General features: G+C 38.4%; 3 protein-coding genes across 3 annotated transcripts in view; all 3 read left to right on the top strand.

The window, feature by feature from the left end:
• The window catches only part of LOC108146787 (monocarboxylate transporter 13), a 46,247-nt gene extending 40,162 nt beyond the window's left edge, over nucleotides 1-6,085 (top strand). The window contains exons 4-6 of the mRNA XM_041708708.1: nucleotides 3,807-4,031; nucleotides 4,100-4,226; nucleotides 4,281-6,085. Coding sequence (XP_041564642.1) covers nucleotides 3,807-4,031; nucleotides 4,100-4,226; nucleotides 4,281-5,805 — 1,877 coding nt within the window. The 3' untranslated portion in view covers nucleotides 5,806-6,085. The remainder of the gene's footprint in view (nucleotides 1-3,806; nucleotides 4,032-4,099; nucleotides 4,227-4,280) is intronic.
• A 1,921-nt stretch (nucleotides 6,086-8,006) lies between these two features.
• Nucleotides 8,007-21,187, top strand: LOC121467319 (monocarboxylate transporter 13-like; the record flags this gene model as incomplete). Its single annotated transcript, XM_041708711.1, has 4 exons — nucleotides 8,007-8,208; nucleotides 8,277-8,403; nucleotides 8,458-9,952; nucleotides 20,899-21,187. Coding segments are annotated over 4 exons (1,833 nt in total), but the record flags the coding sequence as incomplete, so codon positions are not given.
• Nucleotides 12,875-21,187, top strand: LOC108136774 (monocarboxylate transporter 14-like). The gene is given in 8 exon segments (XM_041708713.1): nucleotides 12,875-13,198; nucleotides 13,531-13,895; nucleotides 17,562-17,602; nucleotides 19,255-19,479; nucleotides 19,548-19,674; nucleotides 19,729-19,941; nucleotides 19,943-20,605; nucleotides 20,607-21,187. Coding segments are annotated over 8 exon segments (2,106 nt in total). The 3' UTR covers nucleotides 20,755-21,187.

Here is a 21,187-nt window from a genome sequence, read left to right as displayed (position 1 = left end):
TCCCTGACACAACAAGGCACGGGCCTTGGAGTGGTAGGCCCTCGCATAAAATACCACGAATCCCTTGGCCAATACACCAGCATATTCCAGGCTGAGGTATGTGCCATTGGACGTTGTGCAGAGCTCAACATACAGCGTGGATACAAGGAAAAGGACATATCGATCCTTTCGGACAGCCGAGCAGAAATTACTGCTTTACATAGCAACAAAATCACCTCGAAGCTAGTCCTAGAGGTGAAGAGTAAGCTAAATATACTGGCCAGCCGAAACAGGCTGGCCCTCAGATGGATTCCGGGACATAAGGATATATCCGGAAATGAACTTGCCGATAAAATTGCAAAACTAGGAGCCGAACAGCCCCTGGTAGGCCCAGAGCCCTACTGTGGCATAGGGAGGCACACTATAAAAGAATACCTTAGGAAAGCGGAAGGCGCCATGAGACAAGAACACTGGAGAAATACCCCAGGTCTAAGGCAAGCCAAAACTCAAATAAAGAACTATAACAAGAAGAGGTTCAAGAAACTTATTCAACTGGGGAAAAACTCACTTAGGATCGTTACCGGATTACTAACCGGGCACTGTAGACTGAAAAGTCACCTAGGTAAGATGGGAATAACCAGCAGTGGAACTTGCAGATTCTGCGACATAGAGGACGAAACCTCTAGACACATCATTGCAGACTGTCCGGCGTTAGCAAGTATAAGATGTAAAATCTTAGGAACCAGAAGTCTTACACCTGAGCTCCTAGTAAGAATCAACCCACTAAAACTCCTCGACTTTATTCGAGGAAGTGGGTTGATATCTGAGCTGTAGGCTCTGAATAGGGGTACAATAGATCTTACAGGTCGCGGTACACTGGACACCCCGATATTAATAATAATAATAATGTTTCTCCTACAATGACCGACGATCTTTAAAAAATATCAAATACTAACAAAATGGTAGGTTTGAAAAAAGTCGTTTTTAGGAGTGAAAAAACGACTTTAAATTCCGCAAAATGGAAAATTTTCAACCAATCCAAAAGTTCGTAAGTCAATGAGGTAAGTTTCGAGACAAACGCGTTTTTAAGTTTTAGGTGCAGCAGTATATGTCTGTGAGCGGTCGCTCATCACAACGCTGCCATTCAAAAACTATTTTAGATACGACCTTGCCGCTTTCAAAAGATATTTTTGACATTGTAAACTATCGATAAGCATGAGTCGAAACACACCCGTTTCCTCATCTTGGAAAACATAACATATATGGACATTTCCAGAAAACGGTTTTATTTTTATTTGTTTTTTTTTTTTTGGCGCTGTGCAAACACGTGGCCATTACGACACCAAGCAAAGCTTGTTACGCGCGAAACACTCTTCCCCTGGGCGTAAAAACAAGATTGCGAGAGTTGATAGAAAATGGAAAGTAAAGAACGGACAGAAGAGTCGATATTGCTCTGAGGCTATCCCAAATCCTGCTGGACGTTTTCGATTCTCGGCTCTCTTTGAGTTGTTCCTGTTCGTAGAGAACTGGCATAGGAGATACCGTTGGTGGTGATTGAAGGACCAAACGAGGATCTGGTTACTCTGCCGAAGAAAACCTCAATTTCCTTTAAAGCCTCTTTAATTTCGGAGGGGTCCACATCGGGTTCTATTCCTTTTACAACCACTAGCAATCCTTTGCTACTTTTAAGCTGGTACGTATAGTAATTCTTTTATTTATCGTATAGGTATAGGTATTTTGTAACGGCAGGTAAATCTTTTTCTGTTTTAGTTTGAAGTTTAGTTTCACTAATACGGGAAAATAACATGAAAGCTCAACTATTTTGTTGACCAGGGCATTCGAATTCTTCTCCTAAATAAATATAGGTGGGGCTTTGATTTTCTTGAAGCTAATTCTACAGGTTCGGATTGGTTTGTTTCAGACTCCGCCAAGACCGAAAATCTGTTATTAAATACCTCGGGTAATTGCCCTTGGATTTGGCAATTTTTATTTAGCGATCCATACCAGTATGCATAGTCGGTCCCGCTTTTGAAATTTTGTCTTCGTCTGAAGCTTTGTTTTTGGCAGCGACGTCAATTATTGGTGGTGTTGTGAACATTTGCCCGTAGTGTTTTCCGAATCTGACGTAGTCGGTGCATCGACAGGTGAGAGGGGAGATGGGCTCCAAAACTGAGCTGCGGCAGCGCTGCATCGGCTTAGAAGTCGCAACGACGTTGCGTTAATTTTTGTCCCCGGTGAAAAGTACGAAAAATAAGCGTTATTTCGATCAACGGAGAGTCTGCATTCGTCTTGCTGGTTTTTTTTTCGCGACTTTGACAATAACTTTACCGAGTGCACTTTTTATTGGTTTCATTGCCGGCATAAGGTCAAATTTTGGTTTATTAGTTCTTTCCGGTTATTAGATTTGCAAGAGAATAATGCCAGCATATTTTTGCTTTTTAGTTTTATTTTTGTTTTATTTTTACTTAAGTTTTAGAATTTCGCTTAAAAACACACTGGCAGAGCGATCGAAAACACGACTGCAAGTGTTTTTGTTTATAAACGAGCTTTCACCCACTTTGTTTAGCTAATTGAATCCCATTCTTCATTTGGTTTGTAAAGAAAAAAAAAACCGCACTTTAGTTAAACATCTCTTGTTTCGCCGATCGAAGACAATAAACAAAGCCCGTCAAACTGTAATCAATAATATCTGACAAAAACATAACATCCCATAAAAAAGTACAAGTTTTAAGTTAAGTCTCTTAAGTCAAGTATAAAAAGGTTTAACAACAAAAAAATTAAAATATTATTTATTTTTAAACAGCAAAAAACAACAGAATTAATTTGCAAACTCTAGTAATTCCTACGCAGTGCAAGTTTATTTCAAAACGGAGTCAAATTGAAGTCACTTTGAGACATGTTAGACCTTAGTTATTAGTCATATCTATCGGTAGACACAAAATTCCAAATCGAGCTATTATTTTCGAATATTTTGTGCAGTTATGTTCTGTTATGACGACGCTGCATATTAGAAAAACGGAGTTCCTGCGTAACAAGCAGCGGAGAGCAATGGAGAGCACACATGCTAGTAAATGCTCGTACTTAATTTCTGTGAGTAATTTGCGCGGGGAAACTTGTCAATGTGGATTTATACTGTTCATGTGTGTTCTGCCGCTGATCCGCCTAAGATAGGGTCGCCGTAGCGGGGGGTGGGCTGCTACTCGTTCCTTGCCTGTAGTGTTGTCAATGCAGTTCGGCAAATAACGCCAGATATAACCCACATTTTTTGGAGGAATATTTATTTTGAAAGAAACTTTCCCTTCTTTTTTTTATTTTTGATTCTTCCAATGGAAGATATATGATATAGTCGTCCTATTTCAATAAAATTAAAACCGTAATCCCGAATAACTAACCAATACTATTTCTTGAAGAAGACGTAAGGACAACCGATCATTGCTAGATCAACTCTCCTAGTGATGCTGATCAAGAACATATAATATATACTTTATAGGGTCTGCAAGGGTATAAAAATAAGGGTAAAATTATTAACTATTAAGATCATAGTAAGTTTTAAAAAACAACTTACGTTTTTTTTGTTATAAAAAAATGAAAATATGGTTATTTTTTCATTTTTATATCTTGAAAAATAAATTATTATATAAAAATATTTCGAAATTTTGAGTTTAGTAATTTTATTATTGAATAAACTTTTTTAATTTGCGTATAAGATAGTTGCAAGGGTATAAGTTCTATTGTTTTATTCCTATTTCTTTACAATAAACAACCATATTTGTAGTTTTTGTTTTTTTAGTTGCGTACTTTAAAATACAAATCAATTTTTTTCACAGTAAGTTTACTCAACAAAAAAGATGACAGAGAATATGACCTTGTTCCGCCTGATGGCGGTTGGGGCTGGCTTGTGCTGTTATGTTCGTGCTTGCCAAACATTCTTATCCCTGGTACCATTAAAAGTTTTGGAGTATTATTTTCGGAGTTTACCGAAGCTTTCAACTCTTCGCCCACAAAGGCCTCCTGGTTACCGGCGCTGTGCTATTTTCTTTATAGTTCGTTGGGTAAGTTTCATCAGCATTAGTCAAGTGCGCACTAGCCCATCTTTATAGTTATGTAATGCAAATTTCAGGTCCCGTTTCCAGCATATTGTCTGTGAAGTACTCGTATCGTACAGTCACCCTTCTTGGTGGGGCCTCTGCTTCGTTGGGAATGATACTCTCCTTCTGGGCATCATCAATTGAGTACTTGTATGTCAGGTAAATACGGCGTCATAGATATGTGCTCCAAATTGTTTCATGTTTTTTTTCCAGCTATGGCGTTTTGGTAGGAATTGGTGCTGGGCTCTCTTTTCCACCCACAGTCTACATCGTAACGTCGTACTTTGCAAAGCTTCGCGGCTTGGCTAACGGCCTGTGCATCTCTGGCAGCGCGTTGGGCAGCATTATTCTACCGCCCCTCCTACGCTGGCTACTTGAGACCTACGGCTATCACGGCTCCTGTCTTATCATGGGCGGCATTACCCTGAACGTATTTGTAGCTGCTCTTTTCTATGAGCCTGTTGAGCAGCACATGGTACGAGTGCGACGTACACGGCAGGCTTTAGAGGACATTCCCGAAGAGGAAGACATTGGCATTGTGATGAAGTTCGAAAATGTAGACGTGTCTACAACAAATATCGAGCAAGCGGATAAGCAGTTGTTACCTTACAACTCCCCTCCATCGCCACTGTATCTACCCGATGATGAAAAGCTACAGTTTGTACGGAGTGCTTCCGCAGCGGTTGTCCAAAGCTACTCAAAACCTGGAGAAGAGTTTCAGTCTCGATCTCGAAAGATTAGTACACCGGTGAGGTTACCCCAACGCAATCAGACATTTACACCTGGACAATTAAATTCGCAGTCTTCTTTGTACGCTGTACCCGAGGACCACTCAAGCTCGAATAAGCTTACTTTAAGGAATTTGTCAAAGTCGCGGCTATCTAAACGCTCGCCTTCAACCAGCAGTTTTTTATACGTCAGCACACCATATCACGGCAGCACATTGTCCTTCCAGCCGAAGGAATTCTCCTCGCACTTGTCCCTTCGGTCAGTCACAAGTAATGGAACTGGCGTTGCAGGCGGTTCGACCGGGCCAGATAAATCACAGACTGATGTCGAAACCAGGGGCAAAGCGCTAACCTCAGCACGGTCGAAGTTTTTCGATTTAAGCCTCTTAAAAGACCCGATGTACTTGGTCATATTAATGTCGAATTCGACGAATGCCATCAGTTACACTAACTTTATTATTTTGCTTCCCAGTTTTGGAGAAGCCAGGGGCTTTAACAAATCATTATCTGCGTATCTGCTTTCAATTGTCTCTGCCACTGATCTAATTGGACGTATTGGAGGATCAGCACTTTCGGACATGGGATACATACCTAAGACCTGGTACTTCGTTGGCGGCTTGTCAATATCAGGTCTTTCCCTTGCGCTTCTACCCTTTGCATGGTCTTACAGTTCGGTATGCTTCTGGTGCGCAGTTTTTGGCCTCGCTTCTGGAATCTACGTGGGAATTACTGCCGTTATCATGGCAGACATGCTAGGCACAGAACGATTAACGTCATCCTATGGCATAAGTCTGTTCGTTAATGGCTTGCTTCAGTTGGTTGGGCCTCCACTATGTAACTACTGGTTCGAGGCGGTCAATGATTATAATCCTCTCTTCCACGCTCTTGGCTTAACGCTGTTGGCCGGAGCCAGTCTTTGGAGCTTTATGCCTTGGATTAATCGACGCAAAGCCAAAACGGAGGAGAAATTGGAAGCACAAATTGATGAAGAGGCTGTCCAAAGCCACTAATCGGCGAAAAACTATCGTATCACACGACGTACAATAACAATTACATTTTAGGCTATAAAATGCGTACAAACACAGTTAGATAAGTGTGCATACGGTAAACGGCCAAAACTATGGCAGCGCAATACAATTTTAGAAACTGTTAATTTGTTTCTTTCATCTGCTTTTTTTGTTACTGTTTAATCGTAACTATTACATTGTATAGTACTACAATTAATGTTTACCAGTACTAGAATAGCCTAAGTCGCATACATTAAAATGAATGAGAGTTAATTAAAAGTAACGATTTTATAACTATTTTTTCTAAAAACATGCCAAAACAAAATAAACAAAAAAAAATTTGCAAAAAATTAAATAAATAAAACGAAAAAAAAAAACTAATTCGATATCGCTATCTTACCATACATAATTCTCTTAACAAAAGTAAATTGACAAATGCCGTTAGTGTTTTTGGTTTCTGGCATTGGGAATTTCGATCTTAAGCGTCTATACCAGTTTAACCCACGAAAAAATGTACATTTATTTAAAAAAAAATACTTAATTGAATGTTTTGAAATTTTCAGCACATAATTGGGTAAGTTTTTAACTTTTTTTTAAGATTTTTGTTTTACATTAATATTGAAATTTAACGGTACTATGGAGTGTCGGTCGAGGCTACAAAAAAAAAAACTCGAACTAAATGGCTGAAATCGGAAAATTCAAAAGGTTTTTGTAAGCAAAATATGTTTCTCCTACAATGACCGACGATCTTTAAAAAATATCAAATACTAACAAAATGGTAGGTTTGAAAAAAGTCGTTTTTAGGAGTGAAAAAACGACTTTTTAAACTCCGCAAAATGGAAAATTTTCAACCAATCCAAAAGTTCGTAAGTCAATGTAGGTAAGTTTCGAGACAAACGCGTTTATTTTTGACATTGTAAACTATCGATAAGCATGAGTCGAAACACACCCGTTTCCTCATCTTGGAAAACATAACATATATGGACATTTCCAGAAAACGGTTTTATTTTTATTTGTTTTTTTTTTGGCGCTGTGCAAACACGTGGCCATTACGACACCAAGCAAAGCTTGTTACGCGAGAAACCCTCTTCCCCTGGGCGTAAAAAAAAGATTGCGAGAGTTGATAGAAAAGTAAAGAACGGACAGAAGAATCGATATTGCTCTGAGGCTATCCCAAATCCTGCTGGACGTTTTCGATTCTCGGCTCTCTTTGAGTTGTTCCTGTTCGTAGAGAACTGGCATAGGAGATACCGTTGGTGGTGATTGAAGGACCAAACGAGGATCTGGTAATTTTGGCGAAGAAAACCTCAACTTCCTTTAGAGCCTCTTTAATTTCGGAGGGGTCCACATCGGGTTCTATTCCTTTTGCAACCACTAGCAATCCTTTGCTACTTTTAAGCTGGTACGTATAGTAATTCTTTTATTTATCGTATAGGTATAGGTATTTTGTAACGGCAGGTAAATCTTGTTCTGTTTTAGTTTGAAGTTTAGTTTCACTAATACGGGAAAATAACATGAAAGCTCAACTATTTTGTTGACCAGGGCATTCGAATTCTTCTCCTAAATAAATATAGGTGGGGCTTTGATTTTCTTGAAGCTAATTATACAGGTTCGGATTGGTTTGTTTCAGACTCCGCCAAGACCGAAAATCTGTTATTAAATACCTCGGGTAATTGCCCTTGGGTTTGGCAATTTTTATTTAGCGATCCATACCAGTATGCATAGTCGGTCCCGCTTTTGAAATTTTGTCTTCGTCTGAAGCTTTGTTTTTGGCAGCGACGTCAATTATTGGTGGTGTTGTGAACATTTGTCCGTAGTGTTTTCCGAATCTGACGTAGTCGGTGCATCGACAGGTGAGAGGGGAGATGGGCTCCAAAACTGAGCTGCGGCAGCGCTGCATCGGCCTAGAAGTCGCAACGACGTTGCGTTAATTTTTGTCTCCGGTGAAAAGTACGAAAAATAAGCGTTATTTCGATCAACGGAGAGTCTGCATTCGTCTTGCTGGATTTTTTTTTCGCGACTTTGACAATAGCTTTACCGAGTGCACTTTTTATTGGTTTCATTGCCGGCATAAGGTCAAATTTTGGTTTATTAGTTCTTTCCGGTTATTAGATTTGCAAGGGAATAATGCCAGCATATTTTTGCTTTTTAGTTTTATTTTTGTTTTATTTTTACTTAAGTTTTAGAATTTCGCTTAAAAACACACTGGCAGAGCGATCGAAAACACGACTGCACGTGTTTTTGTTTGGCTTGTGCTGTTAGGTTCGTGCTTGACAAACATTCTTATCCCTGGTACCATTAAAAGATTTGGAATATTATTTTCGCAGTTTACCGAAGCTTTCAACTCTTCGCCCACAAAGGCCTCCTGGTTACCGGCGCTGTGCTATTTTCTTTATAGTTCGTTGGGTAAGTTTCATCAGCATTAGTCAAGTGCGCACTAAACCATCTTTATAGTTATGTAATGCAAATTTCAGGTCCCGTTTCCAGCATATTGTCTGTGAAGTACTCGTATCGTACAGTCACCCTTCTTGGTGGGGCCTCTGCTTCGTTGGGAATGATACTCTCCTTCTGGGCATCATCAATTGAGTACTTGTATGTCAGGTAAATATGGCGTCATAGATATGTGCTCCAAATTGTTTCATGTTTTTTTTCCAGCTATGGCGTTTTGGTAGGAATTGGTGCTGGGCTCTCTTTTCCACCCACAGTCTACATCGTAACGTCGTACTTTGCAAAGCTTCGCGGCTTGGCTAATGGCCTGTGCATCTCTGGCAGCGCGTTGGGCAGCATTATTTTACCGCCCCTCCTACGCTGGCTACTTGAGACCTACGGCTATCACGGCTCCTGTTTTATCATGGGCGGCATTACCCTGAACGTATTTGTAGCTGCTCTTTTCTATGAGCCTTTTGAGCAGCACATGGTACGAGTGCGACGTACACGGCAGGCTTTAGAGGACATTCCCGAAGAGCAAGACATTGGCATTGTGATGAAGTTCGAAAATGTAGACGTGTCTACAACAAATATCGAGCAAGCGGATAAGCAGTTGTTACCTTACAACTCCCCTCCATCGCCACTGTATCTACCCGATGATGAAAGGCTACAGTTTGTACCGAGTGCTTCCGCAGCGGTTGTCCAAAGCTACTCAAAACCTGGAGAAGAGTTTCAGTCTCGATCTCGAAAGATTTGTACACCGGTGAGGTTACCCCAACGCAATCAGACATTTACACCTGGACAATTTAATTCGCAGTCTTCTTTGTACGCTGTACCCGAGGACCACTCAAGCTCGAATAAGCTTACTTTAAGGAATTTGTCAAAGTCGCGGCTATCTAAACGCTCGCCTTCAACCAGCAGTTTTTTATACGTCAGCACACCATATCACGGCAGCACATTGTCCTTCCAGCCGAAGGAATTCTCCTCGCACTTGTCCTTTCGGTCAGTCACAAGTAGTGGAACTGGCGTTGCAGGCGGTTCGACCGGGACAGATAAATCACAGACTGATGTCGAAACCAGGGGCAAAGCGCTAACCTCAGCACGGTCGAAGTATTTCGATTTAAGCCTCTTAAAAGACCCGATGTACTTGGTCATATTAATGTCGAATTCGACGAATGCCATCAGTTACACTAACTTTATTATTTTGCTGCCCAGTTTTGGAGAAGCCAGGGGCTTTAACAAATCATTATCTGCGTATCTGCTTTCAATTGTCTCTGCCACTGATCTAATTGGACGTATTGGAGGATCAGCACTTTCGGACATGGGATACATACCTAAGACCTGGTACTTCGTTGGCGGCTTGTCAATATCAGGTCTTTCCCTTGCGCTTCTACCCTTTGCATGGTCTTACAGTTCGGTATGCTTCTGGTGCGCAGTTTTTGGCCTCGCTTCTGGAATCTACGTGGGAATTACTGCCGTTATCATGGCAGACATGCTAGGCACAGAACGATTAACGTCATCCTATGGCATAAGTCTGTTCGTTAATGGCTTGCTTCAGTTGGTTGGGCCTCCACTATGTAACTACTGGTTCGAGGCGGTCAATGATTATAATCCTCTCTTCCACGCTCTTGGCTTAACGCTGTTGGCCGGAGCCAGTCTTTGGAGCTTTATGCCTTGGATTAATCGACGCAAAGCCAAAACGGAGGAGAAATTAGAAGCACAAATTGATAAAGAGGCTGTCCAAAGCCACAAATCGGCGAAAAACTATCGTATCACACGACGTTCAATAACAATTAGATTTTAGGCTATAAAATGCGTACAAACACAGTTAGATAAGTGTGCATACGGTAAACGGCCAAAACTATGGGAGCGCAATACAATTTTAGAAACTGTTAATTTGTTTCTTTCATCTGCTTTTTTTGTTACTGTTTAATCGTAACTATTACATTGTATAGTACTACAATTAATGTTTACCAGTACTAGAATAGCCTAAGTCGCATACATTTAAATGAATGAGAGTTAATTAAAAGTAACGATTTTATAACTATTTTTTCTAAAAACATGCCAAAACAAAATAAACAAAAAAAAATTTGCAAAAAATAAAACGAAAAAAAAAAAACTAATTCGATATCGCTATCTTACCATACATAATTCTCTTAACAAAAGTAAATTGACAAATGCCGTTAGTGTTTTTGGTTTCTGGCATTGGGAATTTCGATCTTAAGCGTCTATACCAGTTTAACCCACGAAAAAATGTACATTTATTTAAAAAAAAATACTTAATTGAATGTTTTGAAATTTTCAGCACATAATTGGGTAAGTTTTTAACTTTATTTTAAGATTTTTGTTTTACATTAATATTGAGATGTAACGGTACTATGGAGTGTCGGTCGAGGCTACAAAAAAAAAACTCGAACTAAATGGCTGAAATCGGACAATTCAAAAGGTTTTTGTAAGCAAAATATTTTTCTCCTACAATGACCGACGATCTTTAAAAAATATCAAATACTAACAAAATGGTAGGTTTGAAAAAAGTCGTTTTTAGGACTGAAAAAACGACTTTTTAAACTCCGCAAAATGGAAAATTTTCAACCAATCCAAAAGTTCGTAAGTCAATGTAGGTATGTTTCGAGACAAACGCGTTTTTAAGTTTTAGGTGCAGCAGTATATGTCTGCGAGCGGTCGCTCTTCACAACGCTGCCATTCAAAAACTATTTTAGATACGACCTTGCCGCTTTCAAAAGATATTTTTGACATTGTAAACTATCGATAAGCATGAGTCGAAACACACCCGTTTCCCCATCTTGGAAAACATAACATATATGGACATTTCCAGAAAACGGTTTTATTTTTATTTGTTTTTTTTTGGCGCTGTGCAAACACGTGGCCATTACGACACCAAGCAAAGCTTGTTACGCGCGAAACACTCTTCCCCTGGGCGTAAAAACAAGATTGCGAGAGTTGGTAGAAAATGGAAAGTAAAGAACGGACAGAAGAGTCGATATTGCTCTGAGGCTATCCCAAATCCTGCTGGACGTTTTCGATTCTCGGCTCTCTTTGAGTTGTTCCTGTTCGTAGAGAACTGGCATAGGAGATACCGTTGGTGGTGATTGAAGGACCAAACGAGGATCTGGTTACTCTGCCGAAGAAAACCTCAATTTCCTTTAAAGCCTCTTTAATTTCGGAGGGGTCCACATCGGGTTCTATTCCTTTTACAACCACTAGCAATCCTTTGCTACTTTTAAGCTGGTACGTATAGTAATTCTTTTATTTATCGTATAGGTATAGGTATTTTGTAACGGCAGGTAAATCTTGTTCTGTTTTAGTTTGAAGTTTAGTTTCACTAATACGGGAAAATAACATGAAAGCTCAACTATTTTGTTGACCAGGGCATTCGTATTCTTCTCCTAAATAAATATAGGTGGGGCTTTGATTTTCTTGAAGCTAATTCTACAGGTTCGGATTGGTTTGTTTCAGACTCCGCCAAGACCGAAAATCTGTTATTAAATACCTCGGGTAATTGCCCTTGGATTTGGCAATTTTTATTTAGCGATCCATACCAGTATGCATAGTCGGTCCCGCTTTTGAAATTTTGTCTTCGTCTGAAGCTTTGTTTTTGGCAGCGACGTCAATTATTGGTGGTGTTGTGAACATTTGTCCGTAGTGTTTTCCGAATCTGACGTAGTCGGTGCATCGACAGGTGAGAGGGGAGATGGGCTCCAAAACTGAGCTGCGGGAGCGCTGCATCGGCCTAGAAGTCGCAACGACGTTGCGTTAATTTTTGTCTCCGGTGAAAAATACGAAAAATAAGCGTTATTTCGATCAACGGAGAGTCTGCATTCGTCTTGCTGGTTTTTTTTTCGCGACTTTGACAATAGCTTTAGCGAGTGCACTTTTTATTGGTTTCATTGCCGGCATAAGGTCAAATTTTGGTTTATTAGTTCTTTGCGGTTATTAGATTTGCAAGAGAATAATGCCAGCATATTTTTGCTTTTTAGTTTTATTTTTGTTTTATATTTACTTAAGTTTTAGAATTTCGCTTAAAAACACACTGGCAGAGCGATCGAAAACACGACTGCACGTGTTTTTGTTTATAAACGAGTTTTCAATTTTAATTTTTAACCACTTTGATTAGCTAATTGAATCCCATTCCTCATTTAGTTTGTAAACAAAAAAAAAAACCCACTTTAGTTAAACATCTCTTGTTTCGCCGCTCGAAGACAATAAACAAAGCCCGTCAAACTGTAATCAATAATATCCGACAAAAACATAACATCCCATAAAAAAGTATAAGTTTTGTTAGCAGTATATTGGAAGCTGTATAGATCAAGTGGATATAAGATGTGACTATTTAATAATTTAATAATAATAACACTTATGTTCCATTCCGATGTTCCAATAATGTAGAATAAGTAGTAAGGACTATGTGAAGATCAGAATAGGGTAACACTTGAATTAAGAGAGACAATTGGAAGCAGACGTGAAAAAGCTTAGCTGAACAGCAATTAAATAAAATAAAAACTCAAGAATTGAAATAAATAATATAAACCTGCGTGGGATAGTCCCATTAATACATTCGCCTACATAGCCATACCTGAGAGCACACATTTTTTTTCCGCTTTTATAATTACGACGCCATTCTGAAATGGACAAGACACAAATTGGTGAGTGGCTACAAGCCAACGAAATCGAGTTCCCTGCAAGTGCAACTTTAAGGCAATTGCGAAAGCTCGCTTTTGATGCTGGATACCAAGAAGTGGCTGAAATCCCAGAAAGCATATTAGAGGAGGAGAACTCCAAAATGGAAGTATTAAGCCAAGGAGCCGCTACCGAAGGCATCCAGACATTGGAAGAAGAAGAAGCACTGCTTGACGCCGCCATAAGGGTTGCTGAGAAGAAGAAAATATTGGCCGGATTGATGAAAAACGTCGACAAAACGACAGATGACCTCCAAATGGTGAAGCACCTCGTGAGCCCGTTTTCTGCCACTGAAAATGAGGAAGCCCTTAAGTGGATTTTGAATTTTGAGAGAGTCTGCAGAGATATCAACACATGTACAAATTTTCAACTGCGCTGCGTACGAATGTTGATGAAATCGGGTACAGATGCCGACTTGTTTGTGAGTGTTGATCGATCGAACACTTACGACGAATTTAAGACAAATTTCATAAAAACATTCGGTCGTGGAAGCTCAACTGCTGATATTGTATTGCTACTTAAGGAAACCATGTTCAACCCCGCGAAGAACACCGTTATGGGATACATACTTCTACAAATATTGACGAAAAATTGACAGTGCAGTTCGTCATTGATGGTTTTCGCGATCGTTCAGCCAATATCGCTATATTGTACACAGCAACAACAATCGCACAATTGAAGGAATTGGCTTGGAAGTATGCCAATCTAAGGAAGAAGTCACACAATTTTCCTCAGCGCATGGAAAATACTGGAGGAGATCGGAAAACAGTCCGGTGCTACAATTGCTCTGCTTATGGGTACTACGCTTCGTCGTGCACTGCACCGATACGCGAGAAGGGATCTTGTTTCCGTTGTGGATCCCTCCAACATATGCTAAAGGATTGTCAGCAGAAGCCAGCAAGTGATCCGAGAGTGGTGGGAGCAGCCAACAACCAGCCGATACGAGATGACGAAGAGGAGCCTAATATGTTTATTCCGATTTTTAACCAGGTAGGAGTATATTTTTACACTGATTGCCAACATAAGCCTAACGTAACTCTTCTGTCTGCCATGTTCGATACGGGAAGCGCCATTAATTTAATTCAGCACTCTGCGATTCCTTATAAAAACTTTAGCAATATACTGGTCCCGACGAATTACTATGGAGTTAATGGATTTAAAATTAAAACATTCGGAAAAATTTTTGTCAGTCTCGTTTTTCAAAACATAGAAGAAGAAATTTAATTTTTTGTTGTACCCAATAATTATGTTTCAACTAATGTTCTGTTAGGCCGTAAGTTTTTTGAGAAATTTGGAATAAAATTGATTTCTAAGGATAAGGTAAAAGAAATTGTAGAAGTGAATTTATTTAAGGATAGTGAACCATTGAAAATAGTGAGTATTGAACCAATAAATAGACTTCAGAATAGTGAAACATATAGAGACAGTGACCATTTAGAAAGCAGTAGAGATTTTGAAGAGTTGTATATAGAAAATGAAATAGTTAGTGACGACAGCATTCCGTATATATATAGTATTGATGTATTTCAGGATGATGAAAGTTTTGACATTGACCCGAAGTTAAGTGATGAAGATCGAAGCGAACTCAGTGAAATAATAAGATTGAATTACTTATGTTTATCTAACATCCCAGCGATCCAACATAGTTATGAAATGAGGCTAAGACTTAAGTCTGAAGAACCGGTACGCACTGTACCAAGAAGACTGTCGTATCAGGAGAAGAAAGAAGTAGATTCAAAAATTGATGAGTTATTGAAAAAAGGATTCATAAGAGAAAGCAATTCACCCTATAGTTCCGCTATCGTTCTTGTTAAGAAAAAATCTGGAGAAAAGCGTATGTGTGTAGATTATAGACAACTTAATAAGATAACCGTTCGAGACGGATACCCCCTTCCCCTCATAGATGACTGCTTAGAGATTAGAAGGAAATAAGTATTTTACATTGTTAGATTTGAAAAATGGATACCATCAAGTGAAAGTAGCAGAAACTTCCGTGCAGTATACAGCATTTGTAACACCTTCCGGTCAATATGAATATACAAGAATGTCTTTCGGACTCATGAATGCACCCGCAGTATTTATGAGATTTATTAACTTTATTCTACAACTTTTGATTCGCGAAGGAAATGTAGTAGTTTATATAGACGATATTGCTATAGGCTCGAAAACATTGAACGAACATTTTAAGATTGTAGGAAGAGTATTACGAATTTTAGCAGAGTACCGATTGGAAATTAAAATAAATAAGTGCCAGTTCGCTTACAAAAGCATTGAATTTTTAGGGTATACATTGAGTGAAAAAGGAATAAGTCCGAATTATGAGCACACATCAACTATTAAACATCTTCCGATACCAAAAGATCGCCATGGAATGCAGAAATGCTTAGGACTATTTTCTTACTTTAGGAGGTTTATTCCGGCATACTCAAAAATAGCAAAGCCATTGCGAGAGCTCACAAAATCAGGTGTTAAGTATGAACTTAGTGAGGATTGTATAAAAACTTTTGAATATCTTCGTGACAAATTAATTTCATCTCCCATATTATCCTTGTACAACCCAAATCGAGAGACTGAATTGCATTGCGACGCAAGTAGCGAGGGATTTGGAGGAATTTTGTTGCAAAAGCAGGATGATAATAAGTTTCACCCAATAGCTTATTTTTCACAAAGAGCAACAAAACTAGAAGCTAGATATGAAAGCTTTAAATTGGAAACATTAGCTGTAGTTTATTCATTACGAAAGTTCAGAATATATTTAGAAGGAATTCCGTTTAACATAGTAACAGATTGTAATGCAGTAGTTTTGTGCCTAGGGAAAGGACGCCTTAACTCGAGCATTGCCAGATGGGCTTTAGAATTGGCTAATTACAATTATACCCTTAAGCATCGTAGTGGAAAATATATGACTCATGTTGATTCATTAAGTAGATACCCTTCAGCCTTAAATGAGAGTTTTGAATATGAACCAGTAGTGAATATCCAAAATAGTGACAACAAAGATCAAATAGTTTCAGTAATTGACAGTGACGACATCAACCTTCAGCTTCAGATAACGCAAAATAGAGATAGTATTATAGTGAAATTGAAAGAACAATTAGAACAAGGAAGTGTGAAGAACTTTATATTAAGCGATGGAGTTGTTTATAGATTAGGTGAGAATGATATTGAATTGCTATATGTACCAGCTGAAATGGAATCCCATATAATTAGGAGGGTTCATGAAAATTTATGTCATTTAGGTTCCGAGAAGTGCTTAAAAGAAATAATGGGACACTATTGGTTTCCGAACATGAAAGCTAAAATAGATGCATTTATTGGAAATTGCTTAAAGTGTATCATGTTTACGGTACCCACACATGCAAATAATCGAACACTTCATAATATACCTAAGCGACCAATTCCGTTTGATACATTACACATAGACCATTTTGGACCTTTACCTTCAGTTATATCGAAAAAGAAACATTTGCTAGTAATTATTTGATGGAAATTTGTTAAGTTGTATCCAGTGAATTCAACGAGTACAAAAGAAGTCAACATGTGTTTTTCGAAATATTTTCAATACTATAGTCGACCACGTAGAGTTGTAAGTGATAGAGGTACATGTTTTACGTCATTAGAATTTGCCAAATTTTTATTAGAAAATAATATCGAACACGTTAAGGTAGCAACTGCGTCACCTCAAGCGTGTCCGTTCGGTGCAGAGAGTAAATAGGACAATAAAAGCGATGCTGGCCAAGATAACTGAACCAATTAAGCATGAAGACTGGAGCAAACTTTTAGATAGGGCCGAATATGCCATTAATAATTCAATGCATTCAACTACAAAGGAATTACCCTCAGTATTATTATTTGGAGTTCAGCAGAGAGGTTGCAATATTGACGCATTAACAGAATACTTAGATGATAGAAATGATATACCACAGAGTGATTTAGAAAATGTGCGTAAGAATTCTTCAGATAAAATAGAACAGTGCCAGAAAAGGAGCAAAGAATATTTTCAGAAAAATCATAAAGATCATATAGAATTTGAGGAAGGCGATTTTGTTGTAATGCGAAACATTGACACCACAATTGGTACAAACAAAAAGTTTGTACCAAAGTACAAAGGACCATATATCGTTAAAAAGATATTGCCAAACGATAGATATGTCATAAGTGATATTGAAAATTGTCAAATTAGTCAAATTCCCTATGAAGGAATTGTAGAAGCATGTCGGATACGAAAATGGGCAGATTGGCGTAATCAGTGTGAAATTAACTCCTAATATATGCTAAATTAATTTAATTATATATCATAACTAGTCAAAATTATTACTAACTAAAACATATAATATTAAGAAAAACTTTTATAATATTAAAAACCCACGATCGAGGACGATCTAATTGTCAGGATGGCAGAGCTGTTAGCAGTATATTGGAAGCTGTATAGATCAAGTGGATATAAGATGTGACTATTTAATAATTTAATAATAATAACACTTATGTTCCATTCCGATGTTCCAATAAAGTAGAATAAGTAGTAAGCACTATGTGAAGATCAGAATAGGGTAACACTTGAATTAAGAGAGACAATTGGAAGCAGACGTGAAAAAGCTAAGCTGAATAGCAATTAAATAAAATAAAAACTCAAGAATTGAAATAAATAATATAAACCTGCGTCAACAGTTTATAGGTTTAAAATTAAAAAAATTAAACAAAAAAATTATTTTTTTTTTTTAAACAGCAAAAAACAACAGAATTAATTTGCACACTCTAGTAATTCCTACGCAGTGCAAGTTTATATCAAAACGGAGCCACGCCCACTATAACACCCTCAAATTGAAGTCACAATGAGACATGTTAGACCTTAGTTATTAGTCATATCTATCGGTAGACACAAAATTCAAAATCGAGCTATTATTATACCCTTGCAGAGGGTATTATAATTTCAGTCAGAAGTTTGCAACGCAGTGAAGGAGACATCTCCGACCCTATAAAGTATATATATTCTTGATCAGCATCACTAGGAGAGTCGATCTAGCCATGTCCGTCTGTCAGTCTGTCCGTCCGTCTGTCCGTCCGTTTCTACGCAAACTAGTCTCTCAGTTTTAAAGCTATCTGCATGAAACTTTCCCAAAAGTTGTCTTCCTATTGCAGGTAGTATATAAGTCGGAACGAGCCGGATCGGACGACTATAGCATATAGCTCCCATTGGAAGAATCGGAAAAAAATACAAAAAAATTATAACTTTGCTGTTTTTTAATCTTTTTTATTAGTTCTTCGACATATAGTAATCGTTAAATATTTCAAAATTACGGTTGAAATTTCATCAAAATCGGACGACTATATTATATAGCTCCCATAGAAATAATATAAATATATAAAATAATTATCTAATAATTGAGCTGCAAATCATGATAGCTTCAATGTTTTTAAACATATACGCAAGTAAATCTTAATTTTAATGTTTTCAAAAAAATCGGCTTGGCGAATGATGATGACACTGCATATTAGAAAAACGGAGTTCCTGCGTAACAAGCAGCGGAGAGCAACGGAGAGCACACATACTAATAAATGCTCGCACTTAATTTCTGTGAGTAATTTGCTCGGGGAAACTTGTCAATGTGGATTTATACTGTTCATGTGTGTTCTGCCGCTGATCCGCCTAACATAGGGTCGCTGTAGCGGGGGGTGGGCTGCTACTCGTTCCTTGCTTGTAGTGTTGTCAATGCAGTTCGGCAAATAACGCCAGATATAACCCACATTTTTTGGAGGAATATTTATTTTGAAAGAAACTTTCCCTTCTTTTTTTTATTTTTGATTGTTCCAATGGAAGATATATGATATAGTCGTCCTATTTTAAAAAAAAATTAAAACCGTAATCCCGAATAACTAACCAATACTATTTCTTGAAGAAAACGGAAGGACAAACGATCATTGCTAAATCAACTCTCCTAGTGATGCTGATCAAGAACATATAATATATACTTTATAGGGTCTGCAAGGGTATAAAAATAAGGGTAAAATTATTAACTATTAAGATCTTAGTTAGTTTTAAAAAACAACTTACGTTTTTTTTGTTATAAAAAAATGAAAATATGGTTATTTTTTCATTTTTATATCTTGAAAAATAAATTATTATATAACCTGTATGCTTAAAAATATTTTGAAATTTTGAGTTTAGTAATTTTATTATTGAATAAACTTTTTTAATTTGCGTATAAGATAGTTGCAAGGGTATAAGTTCTATTGTTTTATTCCGATTTCTTTACAATAAACAATCATATTTGTAGTTTTTGTTTTTTTAGTCGCGTACTTTAAAATACAAATCAATTTTTTTCACAGTAAGTTTACTCAACAAAAAAGATGACAGAGAATATGACCTTGTTCCGCCTGATGGCGGTTGGGGCTGGCTTGTGCTGTTAGGTTCGTGCTTGACAAACATTCTTATCCCTGGTACCATTAAAAGTTTTGGAGTATTATTTTCGGAGTTTACCGAAGCTTTCAACTCTTCGCCCACAAAGGCCTCCTGGATACCGGCGCTGTGCTATTTTCTTTATAGTTCGTTGGATAAGTTTCATCAGCATTAGTCAAGTGCGCACTAGCCCATCTTTATAGTTATGTAATGCAAATTTCAGGTCCCGTTTCCAGCATATTGTCTGTGAAGTACTCGTATCGTACAGTCACCCTTCTTGGTGGGGCCTCTGCTTCGTTGGGAATGATACTCTCCTTCTGGGCATCATCAATTGAGTACTTGTATGTCAGGTAAATATGGCGTCATAGATATGTGCTGCAAATTATTTCATGTTTTTGTTCCAGCTATGGCGTTTTGGTAGGAATTGGTGCTGGGCTCTCTTTTCCACCCACAGTCTACATCGTAACGTCGTACTTTGCAAAGCTTCGCGGCTTGGCTAACGGCCTGTGCATCTCTGGCAGCGCGTTGGGCAACATTATTTTACCGCCCCTCCTACGATGGCTACTTGAGACCTACGGCTATTACGGCTCCTGTCTTATCATGGGCGGCATTACCCTATTTATTTGTAGCTGCTCTTTTCTATGAGCCTGTTGAGCAGCACATGGTACGAGTGCGACGTACACGGCAGGCTTTAGAGGACATTCCCGAAGAGGAAGACATTGGCATTGTGATGAAGTTCGAAAATGTAGACGTGTCTACAACAAATATCGAGCAAGCGGATAAGCAGTTGTTACCTTACAACTCCCCTCCATCGCCACTGTATCTACCCGATGATGAAAAGCTACAGTTTGTACGGAGTGCTTCCGCACTGTCGAATTCGACGAATGCCATCAGTTACACTAACTTTATTATTTTGCTTCCCAGTTTTGGAGAAGCCAGGGGCTTTAACAAATCATTATCTGCGTATCTGCTTTCAATTGTCTCTGCCACTGATCTAATTGGACGTATTGGAGGATCAGCACTTTCGGACATGGGATACATACCTAAGACCTGGTACTTCGTTGGCGGCTTGTCAATATCAGGTCTTTCCCTTGCGCTTCTACCCTTTGCATGGTCTTACAGTTCGGTATGCTTCTGGTGCGCAGTTTTTGGCCTCGCTTCTGGAATCTACGTGGGAATTACTGCCGTTATCATGGCAGACATGCTAGGAACAGAACGATTAACGTCATCCTATGGCATAAGTCTGTTCGTTAATGGCTTGCTTCAGTTGGTTGGGCCTCCACTGGTTCGAGGCGGTCAATGATTATAATCCTCTCTTCCACGCTCTTGGCTTAACGCCTTTGGCCGGAGCCAGTCTTTGGAGCTTTATGCCTTGGATTAATCGACGCAAAGCCAAAACGGAGGAGAAATTAGAAGCACAAAGCCACTAATCGGCGAAAAACTATCGTATCACACGACGTACAATAACAATTAGATTTTAGGCTATAAAATGCGTACAAACACAGTTAGATAAGTGTGCATACGGTAAACGGCCAAAACTATGGCAGCGCAATACAATTTTAGAAACTGTCCAAAGCCACTAATCGGCGAAAAACTATCGTATCACACGACGTACAATAACAATTACATTTTAGGCTATAAAATGCGTACAAACACAGTTAGATAAGTGTGCATACGGTAAACGGCCAAAACTATGGCAGCGCAATACAATTTTAGAAACTGTTAATTTGTTTCTTTCATCTGCTTTTTTTGTTACTGTTTAATCGTAACTATTACATTGTATAGTACTACAATTAATGTTTACCAGTACTAGAATAGCCTAAGTCGCATACATTAAAATGAATGAGAGTTAATTAAAAGTAA

The sequence above is a fragment of the Drosophila elegans genome, unplaced genomic scaffold (assembly GCF_018152505.1).
Source record: "Drosophila elegans isolate 14027-0461.03 unplaced genomic scaffold, ASM1815250v1 contig_377, whole genome shotgun sequence".
In the NCBI taxonomy this organism is placed as follows: domain Eukaryota; kingdom Metazoa; phylum Arthropoda; class Insecta; order Diptera; family Drosophilidae; genus Drosophila; species Drosophila elegans.
This window is presented reverse-complemented; position numbering and strand designations above follow the sequence as displayed.